The sequence below is a fragment of the Myxine glutinosa genome, chromosome 9 (genome assembly GCF_964187855.1).
Source record: "Myxine glutinosa chromosome 9, kmMyxGlut1.1, whole genome shotgun sequence".
Classification (NCBI taxonomy): Eukaryota; Metazoa; Chordata; class Myxini; order Myxiniformes; family Myxinidae; genus Myxine; species Myxine glutinosa.
The window spans coordinates 72,147,038-72,163,255 of record NC_136269.1 but is presented as its reverse complement, the minus strand read 5'-3'; the positions used below and the strand labels follow the sequence as shown (position 1 = coordinate 72,163,255).

The window sequence follows — 16,218 nt, the reverse complement described above, 5'->3', positions numbered from 1 at the left end:
CCAGATAAACGGTGTAGCACAATGCATAATTTGGAAAATCATACCAGTGTTGTTTCACTAAAAAAAGTACAAGTCTAATAATAAAATATTGAAAAATATATGATTTTTTTTCGATAATTGATTTTTATAATAATTAATCTAAAACAAAATGCTTCATATTATTTTTTATTTAGACGGTACACATCGGACGTATATTTAGTCGTCAACCGCACATCGATAGCTAGTATAGAAGTCCAGATACACGTGCAACAATGTACCCCACCAAATGGGCATTTTCGAGCTGGGTGGTTTCAAAGATGGCGTCCATCCGGGCACTAAGCTACCGTTCTCAGATGTCCATCACACCTTTTCTGACACTTGAGACATTGGTCTAATGGAAAATCATAATGAGAATTACTCCCCCCGCCGGAGCATTACTTTTGGTCTGGCTCAAGGACTAAAGAGGGGGAGAGAGAGGGAAGCACAACAACAGTAGGGACCATGGACATCGGGAGACCTGTGGAAGAGAACGGCTGCGGCAAGGCACACGGGATAAACAAGATGAACACTACAAGGACTTTCAGGAAAGAAAACGGAATTTGAAGGAGGTGGATTTGTTGTGGATTAACAGGGGTAGAAAAGACCAAGGTTTTGGATGGGGGAAGATAAGAGATGGTGGTGAACAGCTGTTTTAAAGACATGGAGGGAGGAGTGGGATTGAAGAGAGTGTGGGAGATTGTTCCAGAGGAGGGAAAAAAGAGGAATGAAAGAGTAAAGGTCTTAAAAACAATCAATGCTGAATTTCAATTATATTCTAATTGTCATACATATACCAGTAGATCGACATTCCACATATCGGGAAATGTTTAGGGCTTTCAAAAATATGTAAAACGATGTAAGTACAAGTGATGTCGGTTGCACATTTTTACCTGTTAGGTTATGCACGGTAACCCTGACATGTTATCGAGTTCCTGTAATTCTGATTGATTGACAAACAGGAGTGAGGAACGCTTGACGGGAATACCCACCTGGTCTCCAGGGACGGATTTACAATGGTTTACAATGGCACCAGGCCCACAATCAGAAGGGGCCCATATTCATAATGACTAAAATAGATATTTTAAAGTGTACACGTTGCAATATGTTGAAATAAAGAATATCTACATAATTGAATGCTACTTTAAAAAAAAAAAAACGATTTAAATTGAAAAAACATACTACCATTTCCTGCCATGTGACGTCACCACGCTGTTAATGGCGTACAATCCAGTTCCAGTATGGTAAGTTTTCATTTTCTGCACGTTGTGTTTGCGCATTTTTAGAGTAGTGCGCACCTGTCATTCATACCATTTTTTGGAATTATGTGACTCAAGTGCGTGAGTCACGCTGCGATTCAATTTTCGCACTGAGCAACATGAAAACGTATTCGCTATAACACCCGGATTCCAGCTGGATTGCCTTCCCTCTCCTTCGCCTTCCCCTCCCTCAGTTTCCGGAGACCCTCCATGTTGGCATCGTGTGGGTAGTGATGCGTTTCCCATTTTGCGCGTGAATCGTGCCCCTGTAATAAGCGTAGCCCTTGCAATCATGACTGGAAAGCATCAGTGGAGCAGCAATGTTGGTAGTAAGACAGAGGAAGCTCATCACTTTGGAAATAAAAATGGATGTTTTAGGACGTTATGAAAGAGGTGATATGAGGACCAGGGAGTGATTGCTACATTTAAGGTGCAATATCTCCGAAGAACATTTGCAAACCTGATAATGATTTAATGATTTGCAGGTGAAACCAACTGATAATGATCAGATGACTGTAAAGGAATTCTGGAAGGCCTTAACAATAAGGGATGCTCCATGTAATGTTGAGTATTGGAGGGAAGTCATCCGTTCCTGTATGAATGGTGCATGGGGGGAACTTTGCCTTCAATTTGTTCATTGGTTTAAGGGTTTCAACAAGAATAATGATGTAGTCAGGTTCACTATGTTTTTTCGTTCAAAATCATGGTAGATTAGCAAACCTATACATTTTTGGAAACGTTATTACATGGAAAATCTGAAAATCAATGTTTACATTTGCCAATTCCGACCAATTCGATTCGACCAATTCGACCAATCGACCAATTCCATTCGACCAATTCGACCATTCGACCAATCGCTTCGATCGACCATTCGACCATTCGACCAATTCGATCGATTCGATTAGATTCATCGAATTCGATTTGATCGACCATTCGACCAATTCGATCGATTCGATTCGATTCATCGAATTCGATTCGACCGACCATTCGACCAATTCGATTTGCCAATCAATTTGACCGACCTTTGCTTGTGTGGAACGGACTGTGAAAACGATGCGGACTATATTGTCGGATACGACACACAGGACAGTGATGACAAACTCTAAATGGCATATTCTGTAATCGTGTATGTTTGATGCCATTGACTGCCTGTGTATATTTTGTCATTGACTGCCTGTGTAGATGTGAAGTTATACTGACTGCATGTGTATATATGATTTTGCTGACTGCCTGTGTATGTTTGGTGATATGAATTATTGTGACACATTTTGATGTTATTAACTGCCTGTACAAAATGATAACATGTATTTGATTATGCAACTTATCGCGAATATAAAGACAGTATTTTGCAATTCAAAACCTTTGATTCGTGTCTTACCATTCCCCATAGCATTAATTTGATACTTTCATTGGATTCCTTGACCCTGAAAATATAGGTTTAGTATATTTTAAAAAGTTTTTAGGGTAATTAGAGGCAGAAATAGAACAAAATATGTCTTTTACAGTGGCCATTTTGAAAATCCAAAATGGCCGCCATACAGGTATCTCTCCAAATGTAAACATTAATTTTTAGTTTCCTTATGCTATAACCTTTCCAAAAATGTATAGGTTTGCTAATCTACCATGATTTTGAACGAAATATAATTTATTGACATTGTGAACCTGACTAATGTGTTGAAAACATGACGTAACATTGTCGAAATGACCAAAATGTTCTATCCCACTCTTCCCTCCAAGGCTTCCGAAGCAGGCAGTGGCACAGCCATCACATGTCATCCTCCATCCTGAACCACAATCTTTTATACCCCCATTAACCATTCCTAACGCAATCCTCTTAATTGCAGGTTAATGTATTTCTTCCCCTCTTTCTCTTTTCCAGTTCATTCATTTTCCTGCAACTGTGTCCAACTGTTGCCCTCCTGCCCCACTGTAAGTTCATACTCACTGTCACCTTTCTCTTCCAAGAACCCCAATCTTGTAAAGAAAAAACATGGTCGCTGCAAAGGTTGCACATGCTAAGACAGACTGACAAGCAGGAAGTCATTCGCGAATACAAACCTCTACCTCCACTAGAATTAAATGCATAGTTGTGTGCATAGTAGAAAACAATTGAGGGAATGGAAAATGTGGGTTTCAGTTCTAATCATTTCATTTAACAGAATCATCATTATGTCATTATTGTCTTTCTTCTTTTTTAAGGCTCGAGAAGTCTACCTTTGGTTAAAAAAAATCGATATAATAATATGGTTGTCCGTCCGTAACATTCTGTTCCACTCATTGGTTGGCCAGCTTGCCTGACTCCATTCACGATTTCAACCTGATGAAAAAGGAAAATCATATGGTCGCCATGTTGATGCTCACAGACATCTTCGGAGCTGTGACATTCACCATCGCTATGCCAAATCCTATGAGTTTTCCCTTCACCGTAAAACGAACAAAGTGACAGTTAAAAGGATTTTGAGCCGATAGGTGTCGCAGTCTTTAGAAAGATCAGCCTCAGCGATCGAGACCGCCTTTTATTGTCTATACACTGTCAAAATAACTATGTGGCATTCTCTCAAACAGGGCTTAAACAAATGGAATTATAACGGTCTTTCTTTGTCCGAGGTCATTATATTTACTTATAATGATGTGCATATGTGCTTCAGAAGAAGATAATTGGTTTTAGGTAATTTATTGGCACTGTTAACCTGCACATGGTCAGATGTCTTTTCCGCATATCTCATCTAAATGTGAGATGAACAGGCAACCGTGATGAGCCATGACATGTTGGAGCTGTTTCAATTGCGGTTTCTGTGAAGCTGGCGATGGCATGATAGGGGAGGGGAAAGCGTTAAATATTGTGCTGTTTCAATGAGGGAATGCCCATTTGCTTTTTTGAGTGAGAGGATTTAGTTGGAGTTGGTAGGGCAGAAATGGGACAAAATTGAGAGGTTGAGCAATTTTGGTGGTTGAGGGGGGGGGGGGGGTTAAGTTGTCTTGTTGGTGGGGAAATGATGGGGGTGGGGGGGGGGGGGGTTGAAGGCTTGAAATGGGGACGGGATTGATACCTTAGGGTTGGAATGGGGAGTGTAGGGGGGAGAGCTGATGACTTGAAGTCACATATTATATTGTTCAGATGTTCCATGGGCCCTGCTAGTGCATATATTATATTAAGAAGAGTAGACGGAGGGAGTGATGGGAGTAGAAGGGGGAGGAAAGGGGAAGGTGAGGGGAGAGGGAGGGGAAGGATATACTACATATAAATCTTTTTTTTGACAGGTCACTCTGCTTTGGGGGGGAGGGGGTGAGAGGGGGAAGGGAAGGAGGATAAATTTACCCATGCGACGAGTGTTTTAAGGAAATTGTACCACCCTCTGCCACCAACACCAGGTGGCGCTACACGATACACATTTACATAGAGAATTTACGTCCCTCCACCGGCCCCCCACACCTCCGCATGAAGCCACGGCCACATAGCACGCCTATGCTACCCCCCACACAAAGTTGTATTTGTACCTCGAGTAAAGTATATAAGCGTTTATAATTTGAGTACCCGGCATTGTTCAGGTGAAAAAGAAACATTAACATCTATCTATAATTCCAGTAATCTCTGTATGTGTGTTTGTTTGTCTGTGACCGCTGTTTCTCGACAACCACGGGTCCGATATACTTTAAACTTGCCAGGTATATTGCTGGGGACCCGAGGATGTGCCTTTTCAAGGTTTCATATTAATCGGACAATTACTTACCGAGCTATGTCCAAAAAACGATTCAACCAATCAGAGAGCAGCGAGCTATCGCGTGTGCCGAACGTGGCGAACACACTCTGCCTCGGACGGCACATTTGAGAGCGTATTCATTTATTTCACGTTGGCAAACTATGTTGCCGCTATGTTGGCGTTAAACTATGTTTTAAAACTAATTAAAACCATTTCATGTAAATAGAGGGGGGGGGGGGGGGGGGGGATTGTCACTGTACTCGCAAGCCGTTCGCCGTTCGCTTTGGCGTTGCGAATGGACCAAAACATTTCATGGACCAAACCATTTCATGTAAAGCGTTCGCCGTTCGCTTTGGCGTTGCGAATGGACCAAAACATTTCATGAACCAAACCATTTCATGTAAAGCGTTCGCCGTTCGCTTTGGCGTTGCGAATGGACCAAAACATTTCATGAACCAAACCATTTCATGTAAATAGAGGGGGGGGATATAATTTTAGATATATATATAGTACGGGCATGCCCTAGTATTTGAAATGAGGGCAAATATAATGGAAATGAAACCCCCCCCCCCCCCCACCCCCCAAATTGACCTTTGCCGTGTGGTACAACGTGTACTGTAATAACGAATAAACATAGGGGAAATACCCCTGTCGCTCACCTGGGAGAGTAAACAGTATACTGCACTGACTAAAGGTATTTTAAATCAATTTCAATGGTTTCTAGAAGACAGGGCAGCATGTAAAATCATATTAACATAATCATAAGACTTTAAACAAACAAACGAAAAAAATACCTATTTTGGGGGGTACCTTTTGGGGGGTATTGGGGGTTTTGTATTTTTGGGGGTTTTGTATTTTAGTATTTTGGGGGTTTTGGGGGGTAAAAAAAAAATTGGGGGGTTTTGGGGGGTAACAAACAAAAATTCCTAAAACATACCCCCCCCACCTCCCGAGTACACGCCCTCAGGACTCAGATTTTTTTTTTTAATGCCGTGACCAAACTTTGGTACATCACGGCTGATGAAGGTCATGGTTAAGTTTCACCAGAATTGCGTGTGTAGTTTCTGAGAAGAAAGCAAACACCACTTAAAGGGGGCAACCCCCCCTCCCCACCCGGTAGCCCACTAAAGGGGCAGATTTTTTAAATGCTGTGAATAAACTTTGGTACATCACGGGTGGCAAAGGCTGTGGTCAAGTTTCATCGAAATCGTGTGTGTAGTTTTAGAGAAGAAAGCAAATACCTATTTTGGGGGCGTCAAACCTGGACCCACTTTGTCCCCCCCGTAGACCCTCAAAGGGGCAGATTTTTTAAAATCCCCCCCCAAAAAATCGACTTTTTTTTCTCAAATATTTCATTTTTTTGGGGGGGGGGGGGGGTCTAAAACATTCCCCGACACTCAGGGACAAACCGCAGAAAGTTTGACGAAGATCCGTTCAGTCATCTCTTGAGAAAAATGGTGACACACAGACACATACGGCTCTCTTATATACACAAAGAATTAAGTTAAGCACCCCCCCGTTTTTTTACAACCTCGCACATTACAAGTTTGTTGTCGTCAAAACAGTGTAATATACCCATGATATTGCTATATTTTCTGGAGAAGTGATATTATGGTCACATAAAAACATAACAATCATGCCGTTTTCAATATTTTATTCTGAATAATTTAAGGTGAAATTTTTTGGGAATTTTAGGCATATTTTCACCTCAATTTAAGTATGGAGCTATAGGTCCATCACGGACAGTGTGGATGACGTTTATGTTTTCTAACGTACAGTCATTGTTCTGAGAAGACCTCTAGCGATCTTTGCGTCAATAACGTGTGTAGGACCCACGTGATCGGATCACTGACTCAACCCTACGTCTCATAGACCCTGTAAGCCGTCGTATGCGTTGCTGTGGCAGGTTGTTCCATTCCCGATGTAATGCACGTTCCAATTCATCCAGATTGGCTATTGGAGGGACCATCTTCGCAATTTGTCGTCCCAACATGTCCCAAACGTGCTCGAGGGGGTTCAGGTCAGGACTGTACGTAGGCCAGGGGATGGTTGTCACAGCACCTTGCTCCATCCGATCACGTGGGTCCTACACACGTTATTGACGCAAAGATCGCTAGAGGTCTTCTCAGAACAATGACTGTACGTTAGAAAACATAAACGTCATCCACACTGTCCGTGATGGACCTATAGCTCCATACTTAAATTGAGGTGAAAATATGCCTAAAATTCCCAAAAAATTTCACCTTAAATTATTCAGAATAAAATATTGAAAACGGCATGATTGTTATGTTTTTATGTGACCATAATATCACTTCTCCAGAAAATATAGCAATATCATGGGTATATTACACTGTTTTGACGACAACAAACTTGTAATGTGCGAGGTTGTAAAAAAACGGGGGGGTGCTTAACTTAATTCTTTGTGTATAGTATAGATTATCCACTCTATAAGAGAGATGTCTGCCTGTGTGTGTGTCTGCCATTTTGTGTGTCGCCATTTTTCTCAGAGATGGCTGAACAGATCTTCGTCAAACTTTGAGAGGTTCATCAGTGAGTGCCTGGGAGTGTTTCAGGCAAAAAAAAAAAAAAAAGTTAGTTTTTTTGGAGTTAAAAAAAAAAAATCGCTCAATAGTGCCTAAGCCTTTTTAAATTAATGACAGTTATATACAAGTACACATTCACATAAATAAATACAAAACAATCACCAGACATTTGAACACAAATTGATCAAACAATTCCGGAAGTGCACGAAGTTGGTAGTACGGCTTCTTCCTCTTCCTGATCGGCATCACCCACCAGCATATATATGAAACCCCTTCCTCTCCTGCCTCCCCCCTCTCCACCCTCCCCCCTTACCCTTCTCCCCCTCCCCTTCCCTCCCTCCCCCTCCCCCCCTCCCCCCCTTCCTCCTCCTCCCCCATCCTCTTCTTCCCCCTCCCGCTCCTCCCCCCCCCCCCCGCCGTCGCCCCCTCCCCCGCCTGGCAACACCAGGTACTTCTGCTAGTATATTATATATAACATTACATCAAGTAAGACAGCCGGTCCCAAAAGCTGTGTAAATTGTTTTTAAACCCATCAGCTTGAGACTGGCAAGGGCACGCACCTCATGCCACATGCAATAAACAGTGAGCGATGATGAAAGCACTGAGGGTTACATGTGGCACAAACACATGCTGTACTTGTTTTCAAGACTCAGAAAACTATCCTTAACTAAGCCAGGCAGCACAGAAAAATTACTAACACTAGAATGTTGAATTCCCCCTCATTCCGACATCAACACATTTCATGACCGACTTGTCTGCACTGGGATAATATCCATCTCAACTTCTTTCCTCTTCAGATGCACCAAGCATGGAGAAGCAGCAAGCAATCTCCCAAACAACATCGATGCCGTTCACGTTCTACCCTAGAGGGCAGCACTTTGCTATTCAGGCAGAGCCAATTTCATGGCAAATTCTGTGGTAAAGTTCAAACACGAAAACGCTTTCCACTTAATTGCTCACCTAATAGCATTCAGCACTCTCTGTGCATGCGATGGAACCCGTAATACACAGCAGTGTTTGATCTCACCATGCTTTTAAGACCTCTTTCAATACCACTCAGCAAGGTCATGGAATCCATCATCGCTTCGGATATCAAATCCTTCCTCTTCTCCAATGGCTTTATCTCGGATCATCAATTTGGATTCAGACCAGGTCATTCTACTCTGGACATGTTGCTTCTGCTGTCTCAACAATGAGTGGAGGTCCTCAATGCCAAACAGGAAATCAGAGCTGTCTCCTTTGGCATATCTCGTGCCTTCAATACGGTCAGGCACCCTGCCCTGCTCACCAAACTCTCCAGCTATGGTATCCACGGAAACCTCCACACATGGCTTGCCGACTTCCTCTCCTATCGTAGTCAACGTGTGGCCCTAAATGGAATTCTCTCATCTCCCCTTCCTGTCCAGGCTGGGGTTCATCAGGGCAGTGTTCGGGGCCCCTAATGCTTTTTCTGGTCTTCATCAATTATCTCTCCGACTCTGGGAAATCCTGTTTATCTCTTTGCTGACGACTCCACTCTCTGCCGCTCAATACCTCATCCCTCAGATCGGAAGACAGCAGCCTCCTCACTCTCTGCAGACCTGGACAAAATCACAAACTGGTCAAACAAGTGGAACATGCCTTTCAATCCTGACAAATCTCACACTCTCACTATGTCTCTCTCCGAAAAGACCGTCTGGACAACCCTCCCATCTACTTTCTCAACAATCCTCTCGAAGAAGTTCTGTCACTTCAAGCTTTTGGTGACACTATTTGCCATGATATTTCCTGGGAAAACCACATTTCCAAGCTGGCCTCCAAAGGCAGTCGCCGACTGGGAATCCTCCATCGTGCAAAGACCTTTCTGGGCACTTCTGAGCTCCTCGCCACTTACAAAGCTTTCATCTGCAGCTCAATAGAATACTGCCCTCCCTGGTGCTCCTGCCTCACACTTAGCTCAGCTTCAGGCTGTTTGAAAACCTGATATAGATAGATAGATAGATAGATAGAGATATATATATATATATATATATATATATATATATATATATATATATATATATATATATATATATATGTATAATATATATATATATATATATATATATATAAATATAATATATATATATATAAATATAATATATATATATATAAATATATATATAAATATAATATATATATATATAAATAAATTATATATATATATATATATAATATATATATATATATATAAATATAATATATATATATATATATATATATTACAGTGGGGAGAACAAGTATTTGATACACTGCCGATTTTGCAGGTTTTCCCACTTACAAAGCACTTAAAGGTCTGTAATTTTTATCATAGGTACACTTCAACTGTGGAAGACGGAATCTAAAACAAAAATCCTGAAAATCACATTGTATGATTTTAAAGTAATTAATTTGCATTTTATTGCATGAAATAAGTATTTGATCACCTACCACCAGTAAGAATTCCGGCTCTCACAGACCTGTTAGTTTTTTCTTTAGAAGCCCTCCCATTCTCCACTCATTACCTGTATTAACTGCACCTGTTTGAACTCGTTATCTGCATAAAAGACGTCTCCAGACCGTCTCCGACCACAAAGACCGACCGCAAAGCCGTCTCCAGACCTGTCCACACTCAAATCAGACTCCAACCTCTCCACAATGGGCAAGACCAGAGAGCTGTCTAAGGACATCAGGGACAAATTTGTAGACTTGCACATCAGGCTGGGATGGGCTACAGGACAATAGGCAAGCAGCTTGGTGAGAAGGCAACAACTGTTGGCGCAATTATTAGAAAAATGGAAGAAGTTCAAGATGACAGTCAATCTCCCTCGGTCTGGGGCTCCATGCAAGATCTCACCTCGTGGAGCCTCAATGATCATGAGAAAGGTGAGGGATCAGCCCAGAACTACACGGCAGGACCTGGTCAATGACCTGAAAGAGAGCTGGGACCACACAGTATCAAAGAAAACCATAAGTAACACACTACGCCGTCATGGATTAAAATCCTGCAGCGCACGCAAGGTCCCTCTGCTCAAGCTAGCGCATGTCCAGGCCCGTCTGAAGTTTGCCAATGACCATCTGGATGATCCAGAGGAGGAATGGGAGAAGGTCATGTGGTCTGATGAGACCAAAATAGAGCTTTTTGGTTTAAACTCCACTCGCCGTGTTTGGAGGAAGAAGAAGGATGAGTACAACCCCAAGAACACCATCCCAACCGTGAAGCATGGAGGTGGAAACATCATTCTTTGGGGATGCTTTTCTGCAAAGGGGACAGGACGACTGCACCGTATTGAGGGGAGGATGGATGGGGCCATGTATCGCGAGATCTTGGCCAACAATCCCCTTCCCTCAATAAGAGCATTGAAGATGGGGCGTGGCTGGGTCTTCCAGCATGACAACGACCCGAAACACACAGCCAGGGCAACTAAGGAGTGGCTCCGTACGAAGCATCTCAAGGTCCTGGAGTGGCCTAGCCAGTCTCCAGACCTGAACCCAATAGAAAATCTTTGGAGGGAGCTGAAAGTCTGTGTTGCGCAGCGACAGCCCCGAAACCTGAAGGATCTGGTGAAGATCTGTATGGAGGAGTGGGCCAAAATCCCTGCTGCAGTGTGTGCAAACCTGGTTAAGAACTACAGGAAACGTCTGATCTCTGTAATTGCAAACAAAGGTTTCTGTACCAAATATTAAGTTCTGTTTTTCTGATGTATCAAATACTTATTTCATGCAATAAAATGCAAATTAATTACTTAAAAATCATACAATGTGATTTTCAGGATTTTTGTTTTAGATTCCGTCTTCCACAGTTGAAGTGTACCTATGATAAAAATTACAGACCTTGACGTGCTTTGTAAGTGGGAAAACCTGCAAAATCGGCAGTGTATCAAATACTTGTTCTCCCCACTGTATATATATATATATATATATATATATATATATATACACAAAGAATTAAGTTAAGCACCCCCCCGTTTTTTTACAACCTCGCACATTACAAGTTTGTTGTCGTCAAAACAGTGTAATATACCCATGATATTGCTATATTTTCTGGAGAAGTGATATTATGGTCACATAAAAACATAACAATCATGCCGTTTTCAATATTTTATTCTGAATAATTTAAGGTGAAATTTTTTGGGAATTTTAGGCATATTTTCACCTCAATTTAAGTATGGAGCTATAGGTCCATCACGGACAGTGTGGATGACGTTTATGTTTTCTAACGTACAGTCATTGTTCTGAGAAGACCTCTAGCGATCTTTGCGTCAATAACGTGTGTAGGACCCACGTGATCGGATCACTGACTCAACCAATCACTTTTTTTCACTTTGATCACTCAATTTCATCAATGGATAATTGCTAATGTCATACCAATCATTATTTGATCTCACATACCTTAGAATATATGCCAATGTATACATATACACAAAGAATATATATTAGGGGGTGCTTACCTTAATTCGTTGTGTAGGGGTGCTTAACTTAATTCTTTGTGTATATATATATATATAGATAGATAGATAGATAGATATATATATATATATATATATATATATATATATATATATATATATATATATATATATATATATATATATATATATATATATATAAATATATATAATTGAGCAATTATATATATATGGTTATGGGGGTAGCTCCTGAAATACCTTAGGCCTGGTAGGATTGTATAGGGTAGTGTGCTCCGTATGTCGTGTAAGCCACCTTGATGTAAATAAGTCAGTTCCGTGTGTCCGGTAAGGTTGTAAAATTGTCTCCATGCGAGGGTTGGAGCTACGCTAATTAGTTCGGGTATAATGTATGTAGGTGCCTCTGTGGTTTTCCCTTTGTTCCTTATGACACATGCAACACCAGCCATGCACTTCGCACCTATACTAAATAAACTCCATAAAGATACCGGATGTGGACATTTGAACACTACCATTGACGCCACCAGCCAAGTCATCACAAGGCCCATGTGGCCCCCGCCCCGAGATGATTGGTCATAGCCGTGGAGCGATGCGGTGGGACTCTTTGATTGGAGCGCGCATGGACGTCATCATATGACGTACGAGGAACTAAGACAAAAAGGATGAGGACAGCCATTTTCCTTCTCTTGGGTCGGACATTCGTGGCGAGCAGTCACATTTACGCTCTCTTCACGCTAGGTTTCACCACAGACGGTCGCAGCTCATGCACTCTGACCCTCTTGGTTCGTGGCTGGCATTGCGGGCAGTCGCAGTTCGTGCACGCCCTTGGCAGACGCATCCTTCGCTTGTCTCACCTTGGTGCTTTGTGGAGCGGACGGCGAGGAAGGAGCGAGGGCCTGCTCGCTTCACGATCGGCGGCTGGCGGATGAACGTACTTTGCACCAAGGCGTGTGTTTTCCCGTGCAGGGACGCGGGATCTTTGACCGCCCGGGACGGTCATGGACGCCAGGTGAAGTGCAGGCAAATGCACCACACACATGATTACTTTCGTCATTTATCCCTGTAGTTGTTTTACGAGTCCACGTGGGGGCGCCCCAATTAGGAATTAGAGTTTACCAATAATTTTCTGTTATCCTGCATTTCTTATATTAAACCTTCGTGCCTGTATTGGATCTTCGTGCCTTTTGGTCGTGTTCTTTATGACATCCCTAAAAACAGTAAGGTTCCTGGTTGGAATGATTTTCAATTTTGTTTGACTACCAGACAGGCTGACAGGGCAAACATATTAGCTCGCTCTTCTCTGTGCATGCATGATTTGGAAGAGATTCCATGCAATTTGCCAAATTCAGTGCCAAAGTACTGCTAAATGCAGGTTTATGTCCCGATTTGAGTTAAAAATGTAAAAGCAATTGAAATTAAATAGTTCCTTCATTATATAGATCGATGTCTGTCGAGAGACAAGCCCGACAGACAGACCAAGTGAACCAATTGCTTAACCCCACTTTTCATTTCGCGTGCGGGGCAAAATAGATTACAATGTAATTATCCGAATTCTAGACGTGTAATTAGCCTGGTGTTGGGCTAGCGGCTAGGATGCCAGCTTAGGATCCTGGGTTCGAATCCCGGTCGATCGCTGAATTAACGCCAGGGGGGTTGACTCAGCCTGTCATCCTTCCAAGGTCGGCTAATTGAGTACCAGTTCACTGGTAATTCCCTGTTTGTCGTAAAAGGCGACAAAAAGGGTTGGCGGCAGGAAGGGCATCCGGCCGTAAAACATTGCTTCAAAAAGGGGACCAACAAAAACAACAACAACCACGGTGCCCGAAAAAGGCCAACCCCTGCTTTGTGGGGAAAAATGGCCTCTAAAGGTGGTTTAAAAAAAAAAAAATCCGAATTCTACATTACAATGAAAATTTGGAAGCATTTTACATGTTCAGACGAAGTTGCCACATGTAAAGCTGTAAGTTCATAAGTTTCTAGAGGAATAAAGGAAAGTGTTAAGATATGGTGTGGTACAGCATAGTGCATGGAGTACTCACAGCAACATGCAGCAACCGCCGAATGGCTTTGTTGTTCCCAGAGCCACAATAAGCCATAGCCACCGTGTACATCCCAGAGCGGCGCAGTATTGGGTCCTGACAACACCGGGGAAGTCCAAAGTCAATGCCTTTATGAATGTCCAGAGGCACAAATCATTCCCAGAAGAGCCATGCATCAATCTTTAAAACATGCCTCAAGACAAATCTACATTAAGTGCACATCTTCACAATAAGAGCAAATATGTCACAATTTCCACAGACAGGAAACACACTAAAGGGAATTTATAACGGTGACTAAAGGCTAAACATCTCCAAACAATCCACGTAAGTTGCAACAACCTGATTGTGGCGTCACCTCAGCAATGGCTGGTTTTCATAGCAAAGAATACAACAACAAAGACAATAAGTATATAATATAACAAATCAAACTGTGTTCAGGTTATTGTTTCAGGCTTTGAGAAAAACGAATAAAAAGATTGAAAATAAAAATGTCAAAAATATTATTTTTTTTTGTGTGGAATGCTGAACAGAGAAGCCTTTCTAAAATATTGTCAGGTGGAAGGCCTTATGACAGGACAGAACAAAAGCCAAGTGATTCGCGTCATGCTGAAGCTGAGACTGGGGATAGCCAAACTATCACTGTTTTTCACAGGCCAGCCATGTGTCTATTGCTGCACAACAACAACAACAACAACAACAACAACAACAACAACAACAACAACAGCAGGCATTTTAAGGCCATTTTCCCTGCAAGAGTGGGGGTTAGCCTTGCAGACCCCATGACAATCTTCTCCATTTTGCCATATTTTCTGCATCTCCCCTTGTTAACCCCCTTGTGCCTGCATTTCTTCTTCGACCATCTTTAGCCAAGTCTTTCTCGGTCTTCCCCGTCCTCTACTTCCTTCTACATTCATTTCCATCACTCTTCTCAATCAGTCACTTTCATCCTTCCTCAACACATGACCAAACCATCTCAAACTGTTTCTCTTCACAGCATCCATCACAGGCTCTATTCCCATCATCTTTCGCAATTCATCATTTGTCTTCCTCTCTCTCAACGATACTCTGCACATCCACCGAACCATTCGCATTTCCACCCTTTCCAGCCTTCGTTGCTGCTCTACGTCCATTACCCAGGTCTCCCTCCCATAAATCATAACACTTCTCACACATGCAGCATACACCTTTCCCTTCAGCTTCAACGACACTCCCCTCCTCATCAGCATGCCACTCAGTTCCCGAAACTTCTTCCATGCACATCTCACTCTAGCATCCGTTGCCGAGTCTGATCCACCTTCTCCATTCAGCATGTCTCCAAGCTAACAAAATGTTTTCACACCTTCCAGCTTCACGCCGTCTCCAAGATCCAACTCAACATTTCCTTCATCTGCAGCTCCCTCTGTGCACACCTTACACTTGAAGGTAGCTGCCACACTGGTTAATGACCCTCTCAAACCACTACATTTTTGATGTACGCACTCAGCACACATTGTACATTCCATGTGTTGTACATACATTGTACAACCCATGTGTCTATTGCTGTGCCGGTTAAAAAACAGGATTATTATAAAGTTTGCCCAACAGGAATTCCAAATTAACCCAATTGTTTGAGTGACAAAATGGCGGCAACACGAGGCAAGCCGTTCCTCAAGAGATGAATTAATAATTTATTGCATAACACAATTCACGATGGACTAAACAGGACAAAAAAAAAATCTCCCCATATGATAGCAAAAAACACACACACACACACACACACACACACACACACACACACACACACACACACACACACACACACACACACACACACACACACAGCTGGAGCAGAACTCACACGGTGATAATTCGTCCCCACCAGGGAAAGCAAGACAGAGAGTTGGCCCACCGAAAGACTGGGCCCAGAGACAGTCGTGAAGGCACGGCAAAGACAGTCAGATCAAGGGCACTTCCTATTGGGACCAAGATTTCATAACCAACCCCTGCAAGTCAATGCCTTCTGAAGCTAATCATTGATGGGCATATAAGTTTCTCTACCCAAAGCGGTTCTACCAATTAGACCTGAAGGGTTCCATCAATTACAGTCAGAGACTCACAGGTATCCCTTCCCTGATCCCCCCCAACCCCCTTGCCACACCCCACCCCCCACGTCTCCACTCCAAAGGTGCACATCTCCACCTCAGATTTTCAACCTCCATTGGCTAGGGTGCCAGCTTAGGATCCTAGGATCCTTGGTT

At 42.5% G+C, this 16,218-nt stretch overlaps 1 protein-coding gene across 1 annotated transcript in view; it reads right to left on the bottom strand.

Moving 5' to 3' along the window:
• The window catches only part of PSMD1 (proteasome 26S subunit, non-ATPase 1), a 398,075-nt gene that overhangs the window by 263,053 nt on the left and 118,804 nt on the right, over positions 1 to 16,218 (bottom strand). The window contains exon 15 of the mRNA XM_078784439.1: positions 13,982 to 14,077. Within this exon, the coding sequence (XP_078640565.1) occupies positions 13,982 to 14,077 (96 nt within the window). The remainder of the gene's footprint in view (positions 1 to 13,981; positions 14,078 to 16,218) is intronic.